The sequence below is a fragment of the Bos indicus x Bos taurus genome, chromosome 3 (assembly GCF_003369695.1).
Source record: "Bos indicus x Bos taurus breed Angus x Brahman F1 hybrid chromosome 3, Bos_hybrid_MaternalHap_v2.0, whole genome shotgun sequence".
Taxonomy (NCBI): Eukaryota; Metazoa; Chordata; class Mammalia; order Artiodactyla; family Bovidae; genus Bos; species Bos indicus x Bos taurus.
Genome location: NC_040078.1, coordinates 102,786,489 through 102,813,960, shown reverse-complemented (window position 1 = coordinate 102,813,960; position 27,472 = coordinate 102,786,489). Strand labels below are relative to the sequence as shown.

The following is a 27,472-nucleotide window of genomic DNA, read 5'->3' as shown; positions in this document are numbered from 1 at the left end:
TAATTCTTCCTAATTTCTAAAAATTACTACAAAGCAAGAAAAATTAATGGTACTGATGTAAGGATAGACAGATCAACAGAATAGAATTGAGAGTCTAGAAAGTAACTCAGGTGTCTATGGTCAACTAGTTTGGGGTTTTTTTTTTCTTTTTTTGTTGTTTTTGTTTTTTTTTCTCAACTAGTTTTTTAACAAAGGTGCTGAAACTATTCAATAGGGAAAGAAAAATCTTCAACAAATACCATTGGAACAACTGAATCAGATCAGATCAGTCGCTCAGTCATATCCGACTCTTTGCCACCTCATGAATCGCAGCATGCCAGGCCTCCCTGTCCATTACCAACTCCCAGAGTTCACTCAGACTCACGTCCATCGAGTCAGTGATGCCATCCAGCCATCTCATCCTCTGTCGTCCCCTTCTCCTCCTGCCCCCAATCCCTCCCAGCATCAGAGTCTTTTCCAGTGAGTCAACTCTTCGCGTGAGGTGGCCAAAGTACTGGAGCTTCAGCTTTAGCATCATTCCTTCCAAAGAAATCCCAGGGCTGATCTCCTTCAGAATGGGCTGGTTGGATCTCCTTGCAGTCCAAGGAACTCTCAAGAGTCTTCTCCAACACCACAGTTCAAAAGCATCAATTCTTCAGTGCTCAGCTTTCTTCACAGTCCAACTCTCACATCCATACATGACCACTGGAAAAACCATAGCCTTGACTAGATGAACCTTTGTTGGCAAAGTAATGTCTCTGCTTTTCAATATGCTATCTAGGTTGGTCATAACTTTCCTTCCAAGTGATAGCCACATGCAAAAGAATGAATTGTACCTATACCCAAACACCATAAACAAACTTAAACTGAATCAAATACCTAAATGCAAGAGCTGAAACTATAAAATCCTTAAAAGAAAACATAGGGGTAAATCTTCATTACCTCAAAAAGTATAAGTAACAAAATTAAAAATAAATAGATTAGACTTTATCAAAGTTGAAAACCTTGGGGTATCAAAGGACGTTATCAAGAAGACAACACACACAATGGTGAAAAATATTAGCAAAGCACATAACTGATAAGGAACTTGTATCTAAAATACATTGGCTTGGTCAAAAAGTTCACTCAGATATTTCCATAAGCTCTTATAGAAAAACCCAAATGAACTTTTTGGCCAACCCAATATAAAGAAGTGTGGAACACTCAGTCGCTCAGTCATGTCCGACTCTTTGTGACCCCATGGACTGTAGCCCACCAGGCTCCTCTCTCCATGGAATTTTCCAGGCAAGAATACTGGAGTGGGTTGCTGTTTCCTACTCCAGGGGCTCTTCCTGACTCACGGAGTGACCCATGGCTTTTGCGTCTTGTGCATTGGCAGGCAGTTTCTTTACCACTGCCACCTGGGCAGCCCCATAAAGAAGTATTACAACTCAACAATAAAGACAAATATTTCAATTTTTTAAGTGAGCAAAGGCTCTGAATGGACATTGGCACATGAAAATATATTCAACATTATTAGTCATCAGGAAAATTCAAATCAAAACTATAAGGAGAGTTGGTGGGGTAGGGGGAGAGAAGGATTAGGAGTTTGGGATTAGCAGATGTAAACTATTATAAATATATAGGATAGATAAACAATAAAATCTTCTGTATAGTGCAAGGAACTATATTCAATATCCTGTGAAAACCATAATGGAAAAATTTGAAAAAGAATATGTGTAACTGAGTCACTTTACAGCAGAAATTAACACAACACTATAAATCAACCACACAACAATAAACCTTTTTTTAAAAGCTATAAGGAGATACCACTTCATATCTACTATGATGGCTATAATCAAAAGTCAAACAATAACAAGTTGGCAAGAAGAAGTCAGAACCCTCATACATTGCTGGTAGAAATGTAAAATGGTGCAGCCTCTTTGGAAAATAGTAGTTCCTCAAATAATTAAGCATAAAATTCCCATAGCACCTGACGCTTCCATTTCTAGGTATACACCCAAGAGAAATGAAACACAGGCCTACATGAAACTGTACATGAATGTTTGTAGAAGCATTATTCATATTAGCCCCAAAGTAGAAACAACCCAAATGCCTATCAGCTGATGAAAGGGTAAACAAAATATGATATATCCATAAAGTTGAATAATATTCAGCCATTAAAAGGGAATGAAGTACTGATGTACTCTATAACACGCATGAATGTTGAAAATACCACACTAAGAGAAACCAGTCACAAAAAGACTAACATTGTATTTGTTTGTATTCCATTTATTTGAAGAGTCCAGAACAGATAAGTCTTTAGAGACAGTCAGTAAATTGCAAGTTGCTTAGGACTGGGAGAAAGACGGAAGGATATAAAGGCAAGAGCTAAAAGATACAGAATTTCTTTTTGAGGAGATAAAAATGATCTAAAATTGACTACACTTTCATATAAACACTAAAGTATACTAAAAGTCATTGAACTACACGCTTAGTTGGGCAAATTTTATGGTATGTGAATTATATCCCAATAAAGCTATTAAAAAAGAGAGGGAGAGAGTGGAGATGTGATGGTGTGGTGATGAGCTGGAAGAAATTCTCGGGTGAAAGACCGAGCAGGCGGTGAATAAGGGTGTGGAAGGAAAGGGAAGGAGTCTAGGATGGTTGCCACACTTCTGTTTACATGATTGGGTTACTGGAAGTGCCAGTCACTAAAAGAACAAAAAACAGCTTTAAACTCAACATTAAAAAATAACTAAGACCATGGCATCCTCTCCTTCACTTTAAGGCAAATAGAAGAGGGAAAAGTAAAAGCAGCAACAGATTTTATTTTCTTGGGCTCCAAAATCACTATGGATGATGACTGCAGCCATGAAATTAAGACACTTGCTGCTCAGAAGGAAAGCTAGAACAAACCTAGACAGCGTATTAAAAAGCAGAGGTACACTCAATCAAAAAGTGGGGGGAAGACCTAAACAGACTTTTTCCAAAGTAGACATACAGATGGCTAACAAACACATGAAAAGATGCTCAACATCACTAATTATTAGAGAAATGCAAATCAAAACTACAATGAGATTCACCTCACACCCAATCAGAATGGCCATCACCTAAAAGTCTACAAATAATAAATGCTGGAGAGGGTGTGGAGAGAAGGGAACTCTCTTGCACTGTTGGTGGGAATGTAACTGATACAGCTAGTATGGAAGACAGTATGGAGATTCCTTTAAAAACCAGGAATAAAACCACCATATGACCCAGCAATCCCACTACTAGGCATATACCCTGAGGAAACCAAAATTGAAAAAGACACATGTACCCCAGTGTACATCGCAGCACTATTTACAATAGCTAGAACACAGAAGCAACCTAGATGTCCATCAACAGATGAATGGTTAAAGAAGCTATGGTGTATGTATATATATATATATATATATATGATGGAATATTACTCAGCCATAAAAAGAAACACATTTGAGTCAGTTCTAATGAGGTGGATCTTATTATACAGATAAAGTAAGTCAGAAAGAGAAAAACAAATATTGTATACTAACACAACCCACTCCAGTATTCTTGCCTGGAGAATCCCAGGGACGGAGGAGCCTAGTGGGCTGCCGTCTATAGGGCCGCACAGAGTCAGACACAACTGAGCGACTTAGCAGCAGTAGCAGCAACACATATATATGGAATCTAGAAAGATGGTACTGATGAAATTATTTGCAGGGCAGCAATGGAATCAAGATTACCAGGAGAAATATCAATAACCTCAGATATGCAGATGACACCACCCTTATGGCAGAAAGTGAAGAGGAACTCAAAAGCCTCTTGATGAAAGTGAAACAGGAGAGTGAAAAAGTTGGCTTAAAGCTCAACATTCAGAAAACTAAGATCATGGCATCTGGTCCCATCACTTCATGGCAAACAGATGGGGAAACAATGGAAACAGTGTCAGACTTTATTTTTTTGGGCTCCAAAATCACTGCAGATGGTGATTGCAGCCATGAAATTAAAAGACGCTTACTCCTTGGAAGAAAAGTTATGACCAACCTAGATAGCATATTGAAAAGCAAAGACATTACTTTGCCAACAAAGGTCCGTCTTGTTAAAGCTATGGTTTTTCCAGTGGTCATGTATGGATGTGAGAGTTGGACTGTGAAGAAAGCTGAGCACCGAAGAATTGATGCTTTTGAACTGTGGTGTTGGAGAAGACTCTTGAGAGTCCTTTGGACTGCAAGGAGATCCAACCAGTCCATCTTAAAGGAGATCAGTCCTGGGTGTTCACTGGAAGGACTGATGCTGAGTCTCAAACTCCAGTACTTTGGCCACCTCATACAAAGAGTTGACTCATTGGAAAAGACTCTGATGCTGGGAGGGATTGGGGGCAGGAGGAGAAGGGGACACCAGAGGATGAGATGGCTGGATGGCATCACTGACTCGATGGACATGAGTTTGAGTGAACTCTGGGAGTTGGTGATGGACAGGGAGGCCTGGTGTACTGCAATTCATGGGGTCGCAGAGTCGGACACAACTGAGTGACTGAACTGAATTGAATGCAGACATAGACATAGAGAACAGACTTACGGACACACAGGGGAGCAAGGAAGGAAACTTACATTACCATATGTAAAATAGATAGCCAATGGGAATTTGCTGTATGACTCTAGGAACTGAAACCAGAGCTCTGTAACAACCTAGAGGGGTGTGATGGTAAGGGAGATGGGATGAAGGTTCAGGAGGGAGGGGACATATGTATACTTATATTGATGTTTGGCAAAAACCAACACAATTCTGTAAAGCAATTATCCTTCAATTAAAAAATAAATTATTTTTTAAAAAAAAGAAAGAAATTAAAAAAAAAAAAGCAGAGATATGACTTTGCCAGCAAAGGTCCATATAGTCAAAACTATGTTTTTTCTGGTAGTCATGTACGGATATGAGTGTTGAAACATAAAGAAGGCTGAGTGTCGAAAAATTGATGCTTTTGAACTGTGGTGTTGGAGAAGACTCTTGAGAGTCCCTTGGACTGCAAGGAGATTAAACCAGTCACTCCTAAAGGAAATCAACTCTGAATATTCATTGGAAGGACTGATGCTCAAGCTGAAGCTCCCATACTTTGACTATTTGATGCAAAGAGCCAACTCATTGGAAAAGACTCTGATGCTGGGAAAGATAGAAAGCAGAAGGAGAAGGGGCTGGCAGAGGATGAGATGGTTAGATAACATCACTGACTCAATGGACATGAATTTGAGCAAACTCTGGGAGACAGTGGAGGACAGAGGAGCCTAGCATGCTGCAGTCCATGGGGTCGCAAAGAGTCCAACACAACTTATTGATTGAACAACAACTTACATGATACTTAGTTGCCAGGCACTGTCCCAAGAACTTGGCATATATTAATTCCTTTAATCTTCAACAACCCTATTAGGTTGGTACTATTATTATCATTCCCATTTAACAGAAAAGACAAGTCTGAGAGGTTAAGTAACTTAACCAGAGTCTGGCAGTTAGTAAATGGCAGAGTTAGGATTCCAACTGAGAATTTTGGATCCAGAATCTTTCTGTTAGCCACAGTGCTATGGTGCTTCGCTGGCACAGGAGAAAGGGCCCAGCTGAGGTATGATTGTTGTTGTTGTTGTTGAGTAACTAAGTCATCTCCAACTCTTTGCGATCCCATGGACTGCATGCAGCATGCCGGCCTTCCCTGTCCCCTAATACAAGCTTGCAAATCCAACACCAATACTTTGATTCCATACTGCATGCCAGGTCCTGGGCTAAGGGCAGGCCCCAAGGGTATCCTCCCCAGCAGAAGAGCTCACATGTCCACTTGGTACCATAGGACCCAGGATGCCACTGCAAATAAGACCTTCAAGCCAAAGTGCCTGGCTTCGCAGCCCCACCTGCCCCAGTCCTGTCTAGCTGTGGTCCTCACCACCTCTCTCAGCAGCTGCATTCCCACAGAGGCTGGCCGGGGTTGGATAAGCATTGGAGCAAGAGACCAGACCAGCAGCACAAACTTGTTTCCAGGGAAATGATGGAAAGCAGAAGAAGGAAGGCCAAGGCATGCCTCTTAAAGCCTCATTAGGCTGGCGGCTACGGGGAAGGCAAACCCAAGTGCTTTGCCCAACAGTCTTCGCTGCAGCCTGCCTGGGCTGCAAAAACGGAACTCCCACCCGTCAGCCCTGAGTCATTCCCCTCTCAGCCCCAAGGAAAGGGTGATTTCCTGCCTAGCCCTCTGGGCAGCTCAGGCGCCTCTCATGGGTTGTGCATCTCTTATCTCACCCCAGGCCCTCTCCCAGAGTCTGGCCGGAGTGGTCTGGTCCTCATGTTTCCTGAGCAGGAAAGATGGATTCAGAAAGAGCCCAGCAGCTCAGGAGAACAGAGAGCTAAGCAAACTGGGTCTCTGGAAGCTCTCTCGCTTGGAGTCACTGGTGGGTACCTAGGGATCATTTGTCCCTTTACTTGAATTAAGTCTCTCCTGATGCCTATTTTCAACCCAGCCTCATCCTGTGGGAGATTCTGGCCTAGTGTGACCCTGTGCCAGGCACAAAATATTAAATACCGTAAGTCCCCTGCATATGAACAAATTCCTTTCCGAGAACACATTCAGAAGTCCAATTTGTTTGTAAGTCCAACAGAGTTAGCCAAGGTGCCCAAGTAAAGCAACCAGCTATATAGCACTGTACTAGAATAGGTTTATAATACTTTTCACACAAATAATACATAAAAACACAAAAAATAAACATGTTTAATCTTACAACACAGTTCCTTGTTGTACTTTAATCAGTACAACAGCTAAGATGCAGTGATTGGCATCAAGTGAACAGGCAAGAAGGGTGACTGACTGGAGGAGGGAGAGGAGGTGGGAGATGGCAGAGCTGAAGGATGGTCAGCAATAGGAGACAGACGGCAAGCTGCACTTTCACTCACGTCTGACGTTGATGGCACAGGTTCTGGTCCCTTGCTGGCACCAGATGCACGTTTGCATCTTTGAAAGTCCTCAAGTTGAAGTTTCATATGTAGGGGACTTCCTGTAAGTGAATGAAGTGAAGGAAACAGTAGTCCTCGTCAGAGGTGTCCATGTAGAAGTTATAAGAACAGGCTTTGGAGTCAGACAGACCTGAATTCAAATCTCAGCTCTACCCCTGAATCATGACTTTGGACAACTCAGTTAATCCATTTCAGTTTTGGTTTTCTCTTCTGCCAGGTAAGAAAGCGTGAAAGTGAAAATCGCTCAGTCGTGTCTGACTCTTTGTGACCCCATGGACTATACAGTCCACGGAATTATTCAGGCCAGAATATTGAAGTGGGTAGCATTTCCCTTCTCCAGGGGATCTTCCCAAACTAGGGATCAAACCCAGGTCTCCCACATTGCAGACAGATTCTTTACCAGCTGAGCCACCAGGGAATCCCAAGAATACTGGAGTGGGTAGCCTATCCCATCTTTAGTGGATCTTCCCAACCCGGGAATTGAACCGGGATCTCCTGCATTGCAGGTGCATTCTTTACCAGCTGAGCTATCAGGGAAGTCCAAGAAGAAGGGCATATAATCAATTCCTCATGTGATGTAATGAGACAATGCGTTAGGACAGGGCTGGCAAACAGCAAGCACTCTTTAGTGGTAGCTGGTGAGACAGGGAATTAGAGAGCAAGAGGCTGGCCCACCCCATCCAGCTTTTACCCCAGGAAGCACGAGTATAAAATGATGGTACCCTCTAAGCAGGGTTGACATCTTGTCTAGCAAAGGCAAAGGTATGCGTGGCTGTTTATATATAAAACAGCCCAATAGAGGCGCAAAATTCTGGGGAGACTCAGAGGAAGGGAGGAATGTGGGTGTAACCCAAATATCCTCAAGGCGTTCTACCCTTTGAGGTCACCTTTTCCCTTTACATCCGATCAGAACAGCCCTGTCCCTACTCCACATCCTCTGGAAAGTCCATACCTGTCTCTATTTTGACTAGGACTTTAGTACATCCTCATGATTGCCTCTCAGTCTGAATTCCTGCTCTTGCTAAATTTTTCATCACTTTTTGCTCACTCTATGTGGCTGCCATTGTCTCTTGATTCCTCAGATATTGTCACCTTTTTCCCTTTGTTGCTAAAACACCATGTAAGTTTTCGTGGATAGAATGCCTGTACCAATAGTATGCTTTAGGGAAGCTAAGCTTTCACAGAAGAGAGAGTATAAACTTAAAACTGAGTATTAGGCATCATTGTTCTAAAATTTTCCTCCAACAGCCGTTCTACTGAAATTTCTCCCTGGTGAAGACGTCTTTTCCTCGGGCTGCTATCTTTCATTTACTAGCCCTCCTTCTTCTTCTCTGGAGTTACTACTATACACTTCAAAATTCTCATGAATTTCATATTTGGCAAATTAGCTCTCTAAATCCTTCCCAGGCCCAAAGGCTAACGCATTGTTTCTGGTCACAGAAGAGTTACCAGGCCTCTGAAAGAAATGTGACACTGCATTTTTCTTTTACAGTTAGACTCCCCCCAAACCCCGCCACCACCCATTACATTTAGTTGGGAGAGAAGAGTCCCCAAAAGTCCCCTCAGGACAAATCTTGAATCACAAAGACAGTTCCAATAGGTTGCAAGGTTCTGAAGGGTTTTGTGCTCAGGGAAGCAAGGGCTTGTGGCAGGAAAGGGGATCGCATTTGGGAAAGAGCGAGGCGGGCATCGCGAAGGAGAGAGTCAGGAATGGGACGAAGAGAGGCAAAGGGCTTCTGCTCCAGCATCGAGAGGTGAGCCTTGGTCCAAAGGATCATGAAAGGGTTTTAAGCAGGGAAAGAATAAAAGCAAATTTGAGCTTCAGAAAAGGTTCTGAGTAAGGAGATATCATTTGTTAACAACGGCAATGGCAAACATAACACTGAAGAAAATATGGGGAAACACTGCTCTGACACGCTGCCCCAGATGCCAGTGCAACAAGGACTCTAGAGAGAAGCTTGGCAAAGCTGCAAAACAGGCAGGGAGATGGAGAAACCAAGTGCCCAAAGCTGCCTCTCCCAGGCTTTCTGACTGGATTAAAATGACAATGTTGGGAAATCTGGGAGGGACAGGGCAGGAGCACATCACAGGAGTAGCTTGAAATTAGCTGTTTTGCAGGTCTTGGGTTTTTTGTTTGTTTTTAACCATGTGGCACATGGGACCTTATTTCCCCAACCAGGGATTGAACTCGCACTCTCTGCATTGGAAGTAACCACTGGACCGCCAGGGAAATCCCTGGAGTATTTATACCACGTGCATGCGTGCTAAGTCGCTTCAGTCTTCTCCAACTCTTTGTGACCAACTGGACCCACTGGACCCACTGGACTTTGTGATCCTCTGTCCATGGGATTCTTCAGGCAAGAATACTGGAATGGATTGCTGTCCCCTCCCTCCTCCAGGGGATCTTCCCAACCCAGGGGTTAAACCTAAGTCTCTTACATCTCCTGCATTGGCAGCTGGGTTTTTTACCACTAGCACCAGCTGGGAAGCCCACTTATACCACAAAGGTCAGCAAATGCTACACAACAGGACTCCCACCACCCACCAAAGAGCAGATCAACAGCACATACCTGCCTGAGCCAATCCTCACACAGCAACCCTTTGAGTTCCCTCAGCAATGGCTGTACAGAGAATAAATACAGTTTTGTAGGCCAGGGCTTTGGCTTGATATCCCAACAGGAAAGTCTAGGCCTGCTGACCTGGGCTGGACCCACTGGACTCTGACCAGAGAGTAGCAGACCTAAATGATCTTTCCCCGAGGGCTACCCCAGTCCTTGTTTGATATTCTACAAAAGCAGAGGGCCCAGGAAGGCATCTTTCTTCAGCTGTGTGGAAGCAGAAAAAAATGGGAAGATGAAAGGGACAGATAATTGGACCTCCTTCCATGAAGGAGCAAACAGGCCCCAACTCAACTCTCTGATGGTCATAAACAAGCCCCTTGTCTGGTGGGCTCTGCACCCCTAACTCTCTCTGTAGAATTCACAGGACTTGGTAAGACCTGCATGCAGGAGTGGAGGCAAAATGAAAATTTGAGGGTAACATTCAGGTTCCAAGCTTACACACCCAGGTTGCCTATGGGGAGATGCAAACCTAGAAAGGGAAGATAGGAGGGAGGTAGGAATAGCTCTATTTGGGACCCGGTGAGCTGGAAGCACCCATGGGACAACAACTCAAGATGTCTAGTAAGTAACTGAAAACTTGAAGTTCAAGAGTGTTAAGATTTGGAAAGTTACTGGTAGATTTTATAAATGGAACTGAAGCCATGAGGCTACTCAGAAACTAGTAACAAAAAGGGGGAAGCAAGGAGATCTTTAGAACAATAACATTTAAGAGAAGGAGCAAAGAAAGAAAGAAACTGGAAGGGAACATTACAGGAGTGGGAAGAAACCTGGTGAATGTGACATATTGCAGAACCCAAGGAAGGAAAGGAGTGCCAAGCATTGCAGAAAGGTTGAGCATGATGAGAATTCAAATGAGAGATACAATGAGGTTACTGTGACCAATACAGAGAGAAGGAGACAGTGGTAGGAGATAGGATCTAAGTAGGCTGAGGTCAGATCAGACAGGATCTTGTCTTTAGGAGGTATGCTAAGTGCAGTAGGAAGCAATAGGGGTTTTAAGCAAGGGAGTGAAGAAATGTGATATGCATTTGGAACATCTCACTTCATTCTATGGAAGATTTGCTGGAGGGATTAATAGTGGAGGCAGTCAGGAAACTTATCAGTGACTCAAACTGGGACTAAAATGGTAGGGGTACAGGTGGTAAAAAGCATTCAGGTTCAGGGTACATTTTGAAAGACTTTCTGGCAAGAGTTGCTAATGACTTGAATGTAGAGTAAAAGGAAGATAGGAATTGAGGAGTACTGAGATTTGGTGCTTAATCAACTGAGTAGATGGTGACACCACTTACAGAGTAGGTAAGACTAGAGGAAACAAAAAAGGTGTAGGGAGGAAGCCAGACTCAAGAGTTTTATTTTGGCCATCGTAAGTATAAGATGTCCATTAGACATGGAAGTAGAGATTCGAAGTAGGCAGTTGGTGATCCAAATCTGGAGCCCAGGAGGGGGAGTCACAGCTAGAGACATTAATTTTGAAATCATCAACACATCCGCAGCATCAAAGCCATGGGACTCCATGAACATTACAGTTATTTCCCCTCTCACTTGACCCGACAAATTTGGTGCCCCTTGCTTGGGGGCTGGGAGAGGCATCCAACGTCATCTCCATTGGGCAGAGGAAGCTGGTCCCATGGAACCTGAGAGACGGATGGGAATCAGGGCAAATCTGGCCTCAGGGACTTCTTCAGAGAAGTGATGCCAGAGAAGCTAAGACCTCACAGGTGAGGCTGAAGGTTTCACATCCTACAATCCTCCTACCCCTCCCTACAGCACTCTGTTAATAACATTAATTCAGGAGGAAGAAAGAAGGATACTCAGTCTGTAAAGCCAATGAGGGGAGCCCCAGGTGAGGTCGGCGGGGCTAAATGTGGGAAGTTACCATGGCCTGCACTGGCCCCACGCGCTGCCAGAGTCAAAGCTCCTGAGAGTCGGCGCAAAAGCCACCACAGTTACAATAGTCGCAGGAGGGGACTTGGGCTTCAGAGAAGGGATTCCACCAACTCTTCCACCACAAATGTGAAGATGAGCTAGAGTTGGAGAGCTGAGACCAACCATCCCTTGATTCTGAGCCAACCAGATAAACGCACTGAAGCCCAGAGCTTCTCAAACTTTAATATGTACTCACATCATCTGGGGATTTGGGGACAGTGCAGATTCTGCTTTAGAAGGTCTGGGGCGGGGCCCAAGAGTCTGCATTTTAATAAACTTCCAGGTAGTGCATTTGCTGATGGTCCATGGACCACACTCTGAGTAGCAACAGGATGAAAGGTAGCTGTGGAGGCTCCCCACGGTGGAGGGGGCTGTCCAGTTCCAAGGAGAACATGTTTATTTGTGCACAAAGTGACAGAACCTATTAAAGTGGAAACAGCCACCATCTTGTCACCACTGCAAGGCAGACAGTCATTTCTTGGTGGATTTCACCTTCCAGAGGCGCTGGCATGGTTGTTAAACACTTAGGTTCTAAGCTTGATGTCCTGAGTTTTGCCTCTTAGGAGGTGCGTCACCTTAGGCAAATGTGCAATTCATCTGCGTCTCCAGCTTCCCCATCACTGTAATGGAAATAATAAGACTATTATGAGGATAGGCTGAATCAGGGGATAAAAAGTGCCTAACACGTGTCAGCAGTGAACAACACTCAGTAAGTGTCGCTCTCCGTGCTCACAATACGCCTTCTCCAGCAGTGAACGCGGACCAACACAGAGGCTTACTCTGCTTCTGGTACGTGGTCAAAAAAAAACCAACGCAATCCCCCATCTCTCTCTTGATGAAAGGCCTGTATCCTCCCTTTCAAATTCCCCCTTCCCTCCTGCCCACTCCCACGCCCCCTCCCCTGGCCCCCAGCCCCAGTGTGGTCTGGATGGGCCCCACAAGGGCAGGGACAGGGACAGGACGTGGGGCTGTATCTGACAGGAACCTGAGGGGCTGGCCTGGGAGGGGACTGGGGCCCAGCTTCCTGAAGGGAGGATGGGCTGAGGCAGGCACACAGTGCCGGAGAAGATGCCCTCCTGGGCCCTCTTGGCGGTCATCTCCTACCTCCTCCCGGTCCCCCAATACCTGGCACAAGTCACCAGCCAAGGTGAGGTGTGTGGAGGGTAGCAAACACCCATACCCAGGAAGATGGAGCCCTGGGCGGGCGGAGTGGGGAGGGAAGTGCAAAGTGGGAGGCCCCCACTGGTCCCCTACTCTTGCCCACAAACATGCCGGGGAGGACCAGGAGCCCAACTCACCAGCTGTTCCTCAGATGTCTCCTCGCTGGCCTCGGACTCAGAGTCCCTGAACTGTTTCTCTCGAACCTTTGAGGACCTCACTTGCTTCTGGGATGAGGAAGAGGGAGCGCCCAGTGAAATGTATCAGCTGCTGTATGCCTATCCGGGGTATGTGTTGTATCATATGTATCACATATGTGTATCGTGTATATACCACTCCCCTGTATTTGTCCTGTGCATACTACAGCTGAGCCCTATTCCAGCAGCTTCCCTGCCTTTGGCCCTGTCAGAGGACTAGTCCAAGTACGAGACCGAAGTAGCCACTTAATGAACAGAGGTGCTTTGGATACAGCCAGCTCCAGCCCCTACATACCCCCTAATCCCACCCATCCCAGGCGCTGAGAAGAGAAATGGCGGTAATGGAAACAGCAGTCGGGCTTGGGCCCAGACCTGGGTCCTCAGGGCTGGACAGGTGAGCGTGTAGGTAGCCCAGACTTCTCCTGTGCCCACAGGGAGCAGCCCCGCACCTGCCCCCTGAGTTCCCAGCATGTGATGCCCTTTAGAACCCGCTACGTGTGCCAGTTTCCGGCCCAGGCTGAAGTTCGCCTCTTCTCTCAACTGCACCTCTGGGTGAAGAACGTGTTTCTGAACCAGAATCTGACCCAGCGGGTGCTCTCTGTGGATGCCGTGGGTAAGCAGCATCCTCCTGTCAACCTGGCCCCTCTGTTTGCCACCCTCGGGCCAGCTCTTGGAATCAGACCGAGCTGTGCTCTTTCAAGATGACACGGGTGCCCCCCAACTACCAGACTCCCAGAGGCACCTCGAGCCCCCCTTTCTCATTCCTCTTAGCCTCGGCGTCCAGAGCTAGACTTCGTTTCACACCAGAGACACCCTGACCTTCCCATCATTAACCTATTCATTGGCTTACTCATTCATCAGTTACAGAATTCCTGCCCTGTGCTAGGCACTGGAAATCAGGACAAGGACGCACAGATGAGGAGGGGTCCCTGCTCTTGAGGAGCACTGAGCCTACCCACTGGTGGTGCAGAACAGGATAAGGAGCCTCCCTGCCCCTGCCCCAGGGGCTGCCCTCACCCCAGCCTCCAGCACCCCTCTCCACAGTCCACGGGCTGAGCTGTAGACTGCAGCACCCAAAGAGTTCTGATGTGCTCTGTCTCTCCCTTAGGCCTGCCAACTCCCCCCAGTCTCATCAAGGCCATGGGTGGGAGCCAGCCAGGGGAACTTCAGATCAGCTGGGAGGCCCCAGCTCCCGAAATCAATGAATTTCTGAGGCATGAACTCCGCTATGGCCCCAAGGACCCCAGGAACTCCAGTGGCGCCACAGTCACACAGCTGCTGTCTGCAGAAACCTGCTGCCCAGCTCGGCGGAGGCCAAACCTAGCGGCAGCCCTGGACCCGTCTCCATGTTCACAGCCCATGATGCCTCAACAGACTGGACCGGAGCAGACCTCCCCAACTAGAGAGGTACCCTGGCCTTCTTCTGCTCCACCTCCTATCTCTTACCCTCAATTTTGCCCCAAGAAAGGACAGGCCATGCTTTGGGCATTCCAGACTGGGTTGGCCCTTGGAGAGCTAGCATAGGCTCCGATTAGTTCTCAGAAGCCATGTTTATTTAGGAATCTCCCACTTTAGGTCATTCAGACCAACACAACTGAGCGCTTCAGGTCCCCAAGTTAGTGGGGGTTTCCCTAAAAAGCCCTGAAAGTGAAAGTATCAGTCACTCAGTCGTATCTGACTCTTTGCAACCCTGTGGGCTATAGCCGACCAGGCTCCACTGTCTGTGGAATTCTCCAGGCAAGAATACTGGAATGGGCTGCCATTTCCTTCTCCAGCGGATCTTCCCTGACCCAGGGATCAAACTTGAGTCTCCCACCTTGCAGGCAGATTCTTTACTGTCTGAGCCACCAGGGAAACCTAAAAAACCCTGAACTCCACCTGAAACCCACAGACCTGGCCCCCAGTCTGTGCACGTATCATATCCAGTGAAGAACTGAGTGTCTCTCCACAGGCATGTTGTGGGGCTTCAAATATAAGAGATGGAGGCTATCTTGGCTGAGAGGCAGACCTAGATTGTGAGGCTGGGATTCTTCTCCCAAGGCTCCATCTCTGACAACGAAGGGTGGCAGCTGCCTCATCTCAGGACTCCAGCCTGGTAACTCCTACTGGCTCCAGCTACGCAGCCAACCTGATGGGGTCTCTCTCCGTGGTTCCTGGGGATCTTGGTCCCTCCCAGTGACTGTGGACCTGCCTGGTGATGCAGGTGAGTCAACAGAGGAGTAGAGGAGGAGATAGAAAAGATCTCTAGAGATGCCTGGGCTAGATATAGAAGCTCAGAGAACCATGGTCCTTCCTGATGATCTCAAACTTGCTACTGCGCAGGATGGACTATATTCAAGGAGAGAAGAAAGGATAGGAGCAAACATTCAAGTTATGTGTGTAAAGATGATCTGGATACCCTATGGAGTAGGAGCACGTGGGCTCTGATAGGGCTTCTTTCTCCACATCCATGCTCAGTCTTTGCGATCCTATGGACTGTAGCCCACCCGGCTCCTCTATTCTCCAGCAAGAATACTGGAGTGGGTTGCCACACCCTCCTCCAGGGGATCTCTCCTTCTCTGATCCCAGGGGAAATTGGACTACAATGCTTTACCTTGGACCTGACGAATGTTACCTGTCAGTGGCAACAACAGGACCATGCCAGCTCCCAAGGTTTCTTCTACCACAGCAGGGCACGGTGCTGCCCCAGAGACAGGTGAGAAGAGAACCGCTGATTGATGTCATGGGAGAGAGGCACAACTCTGCAGAAAGAAAGGAGAGATTGTTCTTGATCCTCTTCAGTCCCCTTCCTTATTCTCCAAACCAAAGGCCCTCCATGCTCTCATCCGCCAATGGGTATTGTATCCTTTCAACATCTCTTCACCCCCTGGGAATGCATTGGTTTGATTCGGTGTAATCATATCACCTGGACCATTACAACAGCCTACATTCTCTATTACTTCCAATTTACCCGCCCCTGCATACTGTTGACAAACTGAGCTTTCTTAAATGTTGCATGGCTTTCTCCTACTCAAATATGTATTGCTATTTCTGCTGCTGCTACTAAGTCACTTCAGTTGTTTCCAACTCTGTGCAACCCCATAGACGGCAGCCCACCAGGCTCCCCTGTCCCTGGGATTCTCCAGGCAAAACACTGGAGTGGGTTGCCATTTCCTTCTCCAAATATGTACTGCAACTTTTCACTATCTGTTGGATCCAATCAAAACTTCACCTGGTCGTCAAGCATTCCCACCAAACACCTCACTGATCCGTCACCTCCTTCACATCTAATATATAACCAAGTCTTGTTGATTTTACCTATTAAACATCTCTAGGATCTGTCCATGTTTGTTCATCACAGCTATCACCCTAGTACAAGCTGTCTTCTTCTCTGAGTTTGGTTACTGAGAAGACTTACTAACTGATCACCTCTTGGATCCTCCAAAACATTCTCCACACAGGAGCTGAAGTGAGTTTTTAAAAGCAGAAAAATAAATGCAACATTCTCTGCTTAAAACTCATCCAAGATCCATAGCTTTCACTGATCTTAGGACAAAGAAAAGAATTCTATTGTGACTGTGTAAAGTTCTAAAAGACTCAGCCCGTATCTGTGCCTTCAACTTTATCTTATTCCATGCTGCCTTCTGTGCTCTTTGCTCCAATACTGGCCTACTTTCATTCCCTCTCACCTACCACAATCCCTCCTGCCTCTGAATCTTTGCACATGTTGTTTACCCAGCCTGTTTATCTTGACCTAAACTCTACTTATCCTTCAGATCGAAACTCACATGTCACCTCCCCTGACCTGCCTTCTTAGATCCAGTGGCACTATTATATATCCTTGTTGCACCGTGTACCTCTCCTTCTTAAATACTTAACATAGTTATAATTTTACATTTATACCTCACATGGTTATTTGATTGATAACAAAATTCTCTCTCAGAGCTCCGTTGAGAAAGGCTGATCTTAACTAAACATGATCCATCAGGGCAAAGTCAGTGTCTGCTTTTACTCACCAATGTATTCTCACTTACCATGGGGCCTAGAACAGAGTAAGTGCTCAGTTAAAAATAAAAAATGATTGAATGATGAAAAAAAACCATTAACAGTTTTAGTGTATTCTTCCAGTTTTCTATGCATTTACATCCCATGGACGGGGGAGCCTGGTGGGCTGCAGTCCATGGGGTCGCGAAGAGTCGGACATGACTGAGCGACTTCACTTTCACTTTTCACTTTCATGCACTGGAGAAGGAAATGGCGACCCACTCCAGTGTTCTTGCCTGGAGAATCCCAGGGACGGGGGAGCCTGATGGGCTGCCGTCTATGGGGTCGCACAGAGTCAGACACAACTGAAGCGACTTAGCAGCAGCAAACATAATATTTAATTTTCAATATAAATTGGATCACATTATATGTATGATTCATTTTAACTTACTTCTTTTTAACTTACTTTTTTACTTAAAAATATGTCTTGGACATCTGTAATGATGTAACTCATTCTTTCTAATAGCTGTATAGATTTCCATACTATGAAGAGGGCCATGAATGAAAGGGTGGCAAAACTGAATTCACATACTCTCTGTCAAAACCTGCTCCTCCTCTTCTTGTCCATCCTGCCATCAACTCACTTTTCCACCCTGAACTTCTGCCTTTTCTACACCCTCCACATCCAATCAGAAACTCTGGTCATTTCTACCTTTTCAGTACCCTCTTTGAATCCATCTGTTTCTCTCTACCCCCACTGCCACAATCCTGCTTTCAGATCCTCATCACTTTGCATGGAAAATTCCATGACATTGTCCTAATAAATTTCTCTGCTTCTAGTCCATCCTCACAGATCCTTTCTCACAAACTGCAGTTAGAGAGACTTTCCTAAAGTACAAAGCTAGTGATGACAGTTCTCTGCTTAAAATCCTTGAATGTCTCCATCATTGCTGCAAGATTCAGTTCAAGCTCCTTAGAAAGGCATTAAGGCCACCTGTGACCTTGATCTGCCCACACTTACCACTCCCCACCAAGCCCTCTGTGCTAAAAACTTTCTGCACCACTTAGAGTTTCCCCCAAAGTACCATATCTCTTATCTGTGCACAAGCATGTGCCTGGGATGCCTGTTTGTACCCTTTGCTTGTCCTATTTATAGTCCAAGACTCATTCTCAGCACTGCCTTGTACAAGAACTATTTTCTGACCCTCCGCGTTTGGGTTAGATGATCTTCCTTGCTACTCCTAAGCCAGCCTGTGCACATCACAGAAAAATATCATCTGTTTGTTTTTCTCCCTTTCCCAATGAAATGACAGCTCCTTGAAAATTCTTCCTCTGTGTATTCATAGGGTCTATCATAGTACCTAGCACATAGTATAAATTATTTGTTGAATAACCTAGTAAACATAAAAATACATAAAATGGTAAATGATTTTAGTAATAGCTAGCTATTTAGAGGTTATAACCAGGAAGGAGACAGGATTTATTTGTTCAACAAACAACTCTTGAAGGTGACTATGTACCAGGCCCCAGGGATAGAGTGAAAAAACAGAGAAGCTTCCAGCATTGTGGGGACTTACATTTTAGTTGGGGGAGGGGAATGGGGGGAGGCCAACAAGAAAGAAAGGAGCAAGGTTAAATGATAAAAACTAAGTGGAAGGGTGGGGGTGGGTGTTAATTTCATGAGTGGATGGAGAAAGCCTTGCCAAGGAGGTGACAGATGAGCTGAGACCCAAGTGGTGAGAAGAAACGAGTCACGTGAGATCTAGAGGCAGGGCAATCCAGGGCAAGGTGAACTGCACAGACAGTGGATCTGGTATGTTTGCAGCACAGAGAAAAGGCCCGTGTGGGTGAAGGGTCATCACCTTGTGTGAGACTTGTAGGAGATGAGAACGGCAAGGCAGGGAGGAACTCAACCATATGAAGTCCTATAGGCTCTGGGGTGGAGTTTGGGTTTTATTTGGGATGGGGAGCCATGGAAGGATTTAAGCAAGAGTGATATGATATGAGCTTCCCAGGTGGCTCAGTAGGTAAAGAATCCAGCTCCAATGCAGGAGATGCGGGTTTAATCCCTGGGTCAAGAAGATCCCCTGAAGAAGGAAATGGCAACCCACTCCAGTATTCTTGCCTGGGAAACCCTTTGGACAGAAGAGCCGGGTAGGCTGCAGTCCATGGGGCCAGCAAAGAGTCGGACACCACAGCGACTAAACAGCAATGTGACGCCGTACGGTTCACGTTTTTTTCACTTTAAACTTTTTCTTCTGTATTGAGGTACAGCCAATTACTAATGCTGTGATAGTTTCAGGTGAACAGCAAAGGGACTCAGCCGTACGTATATCCAAGTATCCATTCTCCCCCAAACCCTGCTCCCATCCAGGCTGCCCCGTAACACTGAGCAGAGTTCCATGCAGTATACTACAGTTCCTAGTTGGTTACCCATTTTAAACATAGCAGTGTACACATGACCATCCCGAACTCCCTAACAATCCCTTGCCCCTGGCAACCATAAGTTCGTTTTAAAAAATATGAAATGCTTCATGAATTTGCATGTCATCCTTGCCCAGAGACCATGCTAATCTCTGTATCATTCCCATTTTAGCATATGTGCTGCTGAAGTGTTTACATTTTTAAAAGATGTTTCTCTGTGCAGTTAAAAAGAAGTAAGAGTGGAAGCAGGATCACCATTTAGAAATATGCCTTAATCCAGGCAGCAGATAATGGTTTCATCTAATGTGGCAAGAATAAAAGTCAAAATAAAGGGATAGCTTTGACATATATTCTGGACATTATCAGATCAACATTTTGGGTCTAAATTCTGATTGCTGTGTGGAGAACAAATTGAAGGGAGTGACAGAAACAGAGGCAGAAAAGCTAGTTAGGAGACTGTCGCAATAATTTGTTAGTAAAATAGCATTTAGAGGTGACTAAGAAGGCTGCCTAATGAGAACAGATTCATAACATAAATATGTTTTGCTTTACTCTTTGAAACAATCCCATTCAAAGTAGGCATTATTGACACATTTCACAAATGAGGAAACTGAGGAAAAGATGAAAATTAAGTAATTTGCCCAGAGTTTTACACCAATAAGCCAAGACCTGAACTCTGTAGCCCATGTAATTTCCCTATTTCATCTAGCTCTTGCTTTTTTTTTTTTTGGCTGCACTGGGTCTCTGTTGCAGCACTTGGGCTTTTTCTCTATTTGCTCTTCACAGGCTTAGTTGCCGGGTGGCATGTGGGATCTTAGTTCCCCAACCAGGGATCAACGCCCCCACCCCCGGAATTGGAAAGCAGATTCTTAGCCACTGGGCCACCAGGGAAGTCCCTACCTCTTTATTAAAAAGAAGAGGCTGAACTCCAAAGCAAACCTCAGAAAAAAATACATAGCATGAGAGAGAAAGCCCTGGAGGCCTGTCCAAGGAACAAGTTAGATTATAATCGAATTCCCTGTGAGACTGGATTAGTCTCTGAAGCAGGCATTGAATCAAATGACTCTATTTGCCTGATTTGTAGGGACCCCGTCTGGGAGAAGTGTGAAGAGGAGAAAAACTCAGGATCACAGTCCTCCCAGTTCTCCCGCTGCCACTTCAAGTCACAAAATAACAGTGCTATTCACATCCTTGTGGAGGTGACCACAGCCCAGGGTGCTGTTCACAGCTACCTGGGCTCCCCTTTCTGGATCCACCAGGCTGGTAAGGACTTTCTTCCCTTCTCCTCCCACACAGTTCCCACCCCTACCTTGTCTGACCCCATGCCCAGGATCACCAGCTCTGATACTTCTGACCCATGGCCCCGGTGACATGATGTCTCATGCACAGAAGGGCTTAGGCCAGTCCCTGGTGACATCCCTGTAGTGCTCATCCCTACTCCAAACTTGCACTGGAGGGAGGTCTCCAGCGGGCAGCTGGAACTGGAATGGCAGCATCCATCAGCCTGGGCAGCCCAAGAAACCTGCTATCAGCTCCGATACACAGCAGAAGGCCATCAGGACTGGAAGGTACAGTCAAGTTACAAATGACCCCAGACCTCATATTCGGGGTATTTCTGAGTTTCAGGATGTTTGTTATCAGGAGTGATAACCAAGATATCACTGTATACTCATGTGTATCTCTGTCTGGGCTGTTTATCTCTATCTGATTCAACTGGTATCTTAATCTCTCTTTGACATGTGACACTGCTGACTATGCCCATTTAAAATGTTCTCTTCCCTTTGCTTTTGGGACATCATTCTCTCCTGATTCTCCTACCACTTCTCTGACTGAACCTCCTCACTCTTTCCTGGGCTCTTCTTTTCCACACTTCCTTAATAGGTTGTGCTTCCTGCAGTCCCATCCTAGACTCTTTTCTTCTGTGAAAGAGTTAGTCGCTCAGTTGTATCCAACTCTTTGCAATCCCAAGAACGGTAGCCCGACAGGCTCCTCTGTCCATAGAATTCTCCAGGCAATAATACTGGAATGGGTAGCCATTCCCTTCTCCAGGGGATCTTCCTGACCCAGGAATAGAACCCAGGTCTCCTGCATTGAAGGAGATTCTTTACCGACATCTAGCTGTTCTCCCTAGGTGAGTGCTTCGATTCCATGTTTTCAATGACTATACATTAACCATCCCAAACTCATTCCAACACCTATGTGGAAAATAACTTCCATACCATAGGTGAATTACCTAAACTTCTGAAAAGTCTAAGTTTCCTCACTGGTGAAATGGGGATAAAGCTATGTACTTTCCAGAGTTATAGTAAAAATTAAATATATAGATACTTAGCATATTGCCTGGTAGATAGAAGGCACTCAATAGACATTAAATATTAGTTTCTTTCTCTACTTTTATTCTCATTGACCACAGGTATATATGACTTCTTACTCGACAGTTCTACCTAAAAGCCCCCTAGAACATTTCAGACTCAGTATATCCAAAACTGAACTCATTTTCTTCCCCAGAGTTTTTTACTTTTTTATTGAGGTATACATTACATAAAGTAACACAAATCTTAAATATACAATTGGTTAATTTGTACATGTGTATACATCCATGTAACCATTACCCAGATGAAGAGAAAGGTTGTTTCTGGTACCCCAGAAGTATTTTATGCCCTCTGGTCACACATACACACCCTCCGGGGTAACTACAATTCTGACATTACCATTCATAAGTTCTGGCTATTGTTGAACTTAATAAAGTCGAAAAATACAGCATTTTTTCCTCAAACTTACTTCTCCTGTTCCTTGTCCGTGACAATGGCACCAACACTTAACCCAGTTACTTCAGCCTGGAATTATTCTTGACTCTTCTCTCCTTCTCCCTTGCCCCTTCCCTCTATCAACAATTTAGTTGAGTTTATTGTACTAATAGGCCTCACGTCTCTACTACCACTGTTTTATCTTTGACCCTCTAGCCCACCTATGCATGCCCTTGGTACACAGAACACTCTGTAACCCACAATCAAGCAACTCAGTCAGCTTAACACTCTTTTGAGGGCTCTGTGGTACCTTACTTATATTGTTATTACTGCACTCATTACTTCTTGTAACTATTTACTTGTTTGGATGTCTTCTTCATAAGACATGTGAGACCTTGTTTTTCTTTTTCCCCAATGCCTACCCCAAGGCTTGGCTTGTCACAAGCAATTCATAAATGTTTACTACTGATCAAGTTAATAATGTCTTCCTGCTGGTATACGCGATGTTTGTTCCCTCTTCTTGGACTCTCCTCGTACCCCCAGCACCTAGCACAGTGCTGGCATCCTCTACTGAAAGGATGTTATTTGTGGCCTGATTTACATGGCTATGGGCTTCCCTGGTAGCTCGGGCGTGGGAGACCCGGGTTCGATCTCTAGGTCGGGAAGATCCGCTGAAGGAAATGGCAACCCACCCCAGTACTCTTGCCTGGAAAATCCCATGGACCGAAGAGCCCGGTCGGCTACAGTCCATGGGGTAGCAAAGACTCGGACACGACTGAGCAACTTCACTTACACGGCTATGAGTATCTGAGTGTGTCCGGGGTTTCCCTCACCCCCTGGTCAGTGTGTGTGTACCGGATGTCTGCCGATGGATCGTATGTATGTGTCAGGATGAGTAGTTCTGTGTGTAGATGAGTCAGTGTGTCAGGGGTGTACCACGCCAGGCAGGGCGAGGCTCTCCGTCCGAGTGTTCTCTCCAGCCAGTTTCCGCCGGGGATGCGTGTTTTCTGCCAGTGAGGCGCTTTGGAGGAATCCCCGGGGATTCAAGGCGGTAGGATTGGGGTCAAACAGAGGCCGAGTTCTCCCCAACGCCGTCCCACGGGGACCTGACCACCCGCTTGCACCTTTGCGTAGGTGCTGGAGCCACCTCTTGGGGCTCAGGGAGAGACCTTGGAGTTGCGCCCGCGCTCCCGCTACCGCGTACAGCTGCGCGCCAGGCTCCACGGCCCCACCTTCCAAGGTCCCTGGAGCTCTTGGTCCGACCCAGTGAGGGTGGAGACGGCCTCGGAGACGGGTGAGGGCCGGGCAGGGGCAAAGGCTCTCTGCGGCTGCGCGAGTGGAGGGGCGGGGCTCCGACCTCACCAGGCTGAGGTTGTGCAGACCTACCCGGCGCCCCGGGACAGCAAGTGGGTGGGGCTGGTGGACCTGCGGGCAGGGCTCTGGCCAGGCGCCTCCCCCTGAGGGCTGACTGCTTTTTGTCCCTTAGTCTGGATCTTCCTGGTGACTGCTCTGCTCCTGGTCCTGAGCGTCAGCGCCCTCCTGGGCCTGCTGCTGCTGAGGTGGCAATTTCCTGAGCACTACAGGTACCGCTCCGGCCAGGTGGGAGACGGGGGTGTGATCCGGGCAAGGCCGGCGGCCCCTAAAGAAGCATCCTCTGGTCACTCTATGACGCCCGCTCTCCAGACAATCTCACATCCAGACCTGTGGTATCTGCCGCTCCCCGCACGTCTTCCCTGGGAGTCCCACCGCCTCCTTACACTCGAACGTGTCCACTCTGCGGGACACCTCAAACAGCCCTGCCTTCTGGCTCCTCATCTCAGTAACAAGTCCACCTGTCACCCAAGCCAGACCACTTGGGCGCCTCCCTCCCCATTATCCAGTCTGGTCCTGTCATTCCACCTCCTAAACCTCACTCAAAAACAGCACCCTTTCTCTAGCCCTGCAGGAACTACCGGACTCACCAAAAGGGAGCCCCTTCTGCCTCCAATCTAGCCGCACACAGCCACCAGAATAATCTTTCTAAAACGGCGCACATGAACTTGTCACTCCACTTCCTTAAGTTTCACTGTTAGCTCCCCAGGATAAAGTCCAGGCTCTAGGAAAACAAGCAAGGCTGTGCCCCTGCCAGTGTTTCCAGCTCCCACCCTGCGCATCAGCCTTGCCACACTGCCAGTGATTTCCTCCACAAGTCCAGTGGTTTTACTTCTCAGTGCCTTTGAACATAATGTCCCCACTGCCAGGAATATCCTCCCTGGATGACTAACACCCATTTATCTTTAAATAACTTTCTTCACCAACTCCTAGGAAACCTTTCCTGACCCTCCCCTATTGGCTACTCTCTTCGTGCCCCAATACAGACTTCTTTCATAGTGCAGGAAGCATTTTACTGCATTCATTTCTTTATATGTCTTCCCTGTGCCTTACGTGGTCATCCTTAAATCTTCAGCACAGTGCCTGCCAGATAGCACACCCTTAAATAAATGCTGTTAATAAATGAGTTGTTTATGTGGAGAGACTAAGGCTGAGGATAAATGTCACTGGAAGTTATAAACATAAAGGATAGATTCCATACCACCTCAGTCCTCTGGTAACATCTCTTTATTCTTGAGGACTCAGCTCAGAAGGTGACTCCTCCAGGTGGCCTCTTCTGATGGCCCTAGGCTGGATTAGATGCCCCTCTTTGGGGCTCACATCTCTCCTTGAACTCGTCTTTGAGCTTTTAATCCTCTCTAATGTAGGAGCAGACTGGGATGTAGCCTGTATCCGGATCCAGCTAAAAGGTTGAGGGAGAAGAGGGAGGCTGCACTGCTGGCCCGGGTGTACCCAGTTCCTTTCCCCCAGTTTACCAGATACATCACTCCTCCTCCCCTGGAGAGATAAAAATGTGGTCACAGAAGAGGCTCAATTAAAAAAAAAACAAAGAAGAGGCCCGAAGGTCATTCAGCTAAAATCCTTCCTTGTGGAAATATGAGCCTAAGGAACTGGAGATTCCCCTGGCATACCTTAACCCACATTCTTCTAGGGAGAGCATCTTCCCCAGTAACTTAATAAAAGCCCCCACGAGTTCTCTTCATTCAACTAATTTCTTGAGAATCTATTATGGGTCAGATACTGTTCTATACCCTTTAGATCCAAGAGTTAGCAAATAGACAAACTCTTTGCTCTCATGGATTTACATTATATATATATATATATATATATATATATATATATAATAAGATTCTAATAAATATACAATAAGTCAAGTACTATAAAGAATAATAAACAGAGCAGGAGACAAAGAGTGATGGGGAAGGGAGGTGGTTCTATTTTAGACAGGGTAGTCAGAGAAGGCCTCTCTGTCGGGATGACATCTGAGCAGAAACCTAAGTAAAATGAGGAAATGAGTCGATGTTCCAGGCAGAGAGAATACAAAGTGCAAAGACCCTGAGGCAAGAATGTTTGAGGACACTCAAACTGCTTTTTTGAGCCTCCACACCACTGACTTCACCCCACCACCTGAGGGCTCCTCTACCTTCCTCTTACCTCTTCAAGCTTACTCCCGCACCTCACTGCCTCTCCCCACACACCTCAGTGGTCTCTCCCCCCTCCTAATTCACTCCCACAGCCCAGTGTCCTTCTCTTCCTTCTCCTCAAGGAGCCTGAGGCATGCCCTGTGGCCCTCACTTCCAGACCTACACCGGGTCCTTGGCCAGTACCTTAGGGATACTGCAGCCCTGAGTCCGGTGAGTGCACCTCCCCATACCACTGCCCACCACCAGCCCTGCTTAGAGCTCCTTGTCCCATCACACAACTTCTCCAAGGCCCTTGGCCCACAAATATACCATCCCTGGGCCCTACCTCCAGCCCAACCCTCCTTTCTGCACAGTCCAGGTCCTGCTCCCACAGGACCTGCTCTAATCCAGACCCCTTTCCCCCCATCTCTCCCAGCCCAAGGCTGCAGTCTCAGATGTCTACGAGGAAGTGGAACCCAGCCTCCTTGAAATTCTACCTAGATCCTCAGAGAAGGCTCCCTTGCCCCTGTGTTCCTCCCAGGCCCAATTGGACTACCGAGGATTGCAGCCTTCTTGCCTGGGGACCATGCCCCTGTCTGTGTGCCCACCAATGGCTGAGCCAGGGTCCTACTGTGCCACTCACATCGCCAACCATTCCTACTTACCACTCAGCTGCTGGCAGGTCCCTCGCTCCCAGTACCCTGGACAGATCCAAACTCTCTAGCTCTCCCTCCTGAACTCCCTAACCCATCCCATCCCAACAACCATCTCAGATCTCACGTCCTTCCTGTTGTCTGCCCTTCTGGCTGCACTTCATAACACTGATCTTTCACCACTGCTGCTGGCATCCATCTGGGACTCTTTCTCCTCAGGCAAGGCTTACTTGACTAAGCCCCTCTAAATTTCACCTCCTTTCTCTCTGCTCTTTAATGCCAAAGTCCTTGAAAAGGAGTCTCCACTTCCCAACTCCCATTTGCTCTTCAGACTGCTTCAATTTATTCCCCTGCTACCACTCTGCTAATGAAACTACTCAGGCAAAGCTCACCTCAAGCTTTCTCATCACAAGATCCAATCAGATATTGTTAATCCTCAACGTGTTTAATCTCTCTGTTGGCATTTGTCATGGTGACTACTTATTTCGCCTTTAAGTTCTCTCCTCCATGGCTTGCATGCATCACCATCTCTCCTGGCTCTGCTTGGGCTTCTCTGAGTATACTGATAGTTGACAGCATAAACTTTGTGGAGTCAGAGCTAGGTTCAATTCCTATCTTTCCCACTTGCTAGCTGTGTGACCTTGAATAAATAACTCAAAGTCTTTGAGCCTTAATTTTCTCATCTATAAAATAGGGATAATACAGAATGCTATAGAGTTGTAAAGAGTATTTAGTGAGATAGTCTAAGTAAAGCATACTGAAAGAGGGTCCCGGATTGATGTCAGCAGCACTGCCAACATAGTGCCGACTAAGACATAGTGTTTGAGATATCTAGACTAGACTATAGTAATTATTCCTTCCTAATCTCTTATCTTGGCATGTCGTCCACTCCTTAATTATTGCAGTCACTTAAGAGGCAGTTCTTAAGTCTCCAACCCATCTGCTCTCATAGTCTTTCTTACATGCTGACCGTTCTAAAGCTCTTATCTTCAGCCCAGACTTATACTATAGCACCTGTAATGCTTTATGCAAATAACTGTTTACATGTCTGTCTCCTGTTACTAGATTGTGAGCTCCTTCAGGGCAAGGGCTGTGATTCATTTGCCTTCCACCTCCCCTACCCCCTAGCACCTAGAGTAGTGCTTGATTCACGATAGAAGGCCTCCAATAAATGTTTTCTAAATGAAGGAAATCTTTCTGGACAATGCCACCTCATCCCATGCCAACCTCTCTCATCCTCTATGCCATTCATATATGCAGTGGTAAATATGCTTAGGCCATTCTGATTATAGATTCCCTGACCCATTCAAATTCTCAAACAAATGGTATTTTTTTGCTGAC

The 27,472-nt window shown here is 46.3% G+C and overlaps 1 protein-coding gene, 1 long non-coding RNA gene and 1 other non-coding gene across 6 annotated transcripts; 1 reads left to right on the top strand and 2 right to left on the bottom strand.

Annotated features, from left to right (window-relative positions):
- Nucleotides 1–11,664: 11,664 nt before the first annotated feature.
- Nucleotides 11,665–26,231, bottom strand: LOC113890017. Of its 3 annotated transcripts, none has more exons than XR_003510399.1 (4): nt 26,144–26,231; nt 15,444–15,591; nt 12,794–12,880; nt 11,665–12,115 (listed from the first exon to the last, which is right to left on the bottom strand). It is a non-coding gene; the product is annotated as an uncharacterized LOC113890017 (long non-coding RNA). The 3 variants fall into 3 exon arrangements; XR_003510400.1 differs by having other exon boundaries at nt 12,794–12,931; nt 15,465–15,591; XR_003510401.1 differs by having other exon boundaries at nt 15,465–15,591.
- Nucleotides 12,424–27,318, top strand: MPL (MPL proto-oncogene, thrombopoietin receptor). Of its 2 annotated transcripts, XM_027537540.1 has the most exons (12): nt 12,424–12,642; nt 12,808–12,940; nt 13,285–13,463; nt 13,959–14,257; nt 14,891–15,053; nt 15,419–15,545; nt 20,322–20,500; nt 20,663–20,805; nt 23,119–23,278; nt 23,471–23,567; nt 25,622–25,709; nt 25,915–27,318. In XM_027537540.1, exons 1-12 carry the CDS (start codon nt 12,564–12,566, stop codon nt 26,200–26,202), a joined length of 1,935 nt encoding a protein of 644 aa, XP_027393341.1. In that variant the 5' UTR covers nt 12,424–12,563; the 3' UTR covers nt 26,203–27,318. The 2 variants fall into 2 exon arrangements, with proteins under 2 accessions (XP_027393341.1, XP_027393340.1); XM_027537539.1 differs by lacking the exons at nt 25,622–25,709; nt 25,915–27,318 and having other exon boundaries at nt 23,471–24,753.
- On the bottom strand, nt 19,330–19,433 carry LOC113890576. The gene has a single exon (XR_003510540.1). It is a non-coding gene; the product is annotated as a U6 spliceosomal RNA (small nuclear RNA).
- Nucleotides 27,319–27,472: the final 154 nt, after the last annotated feature.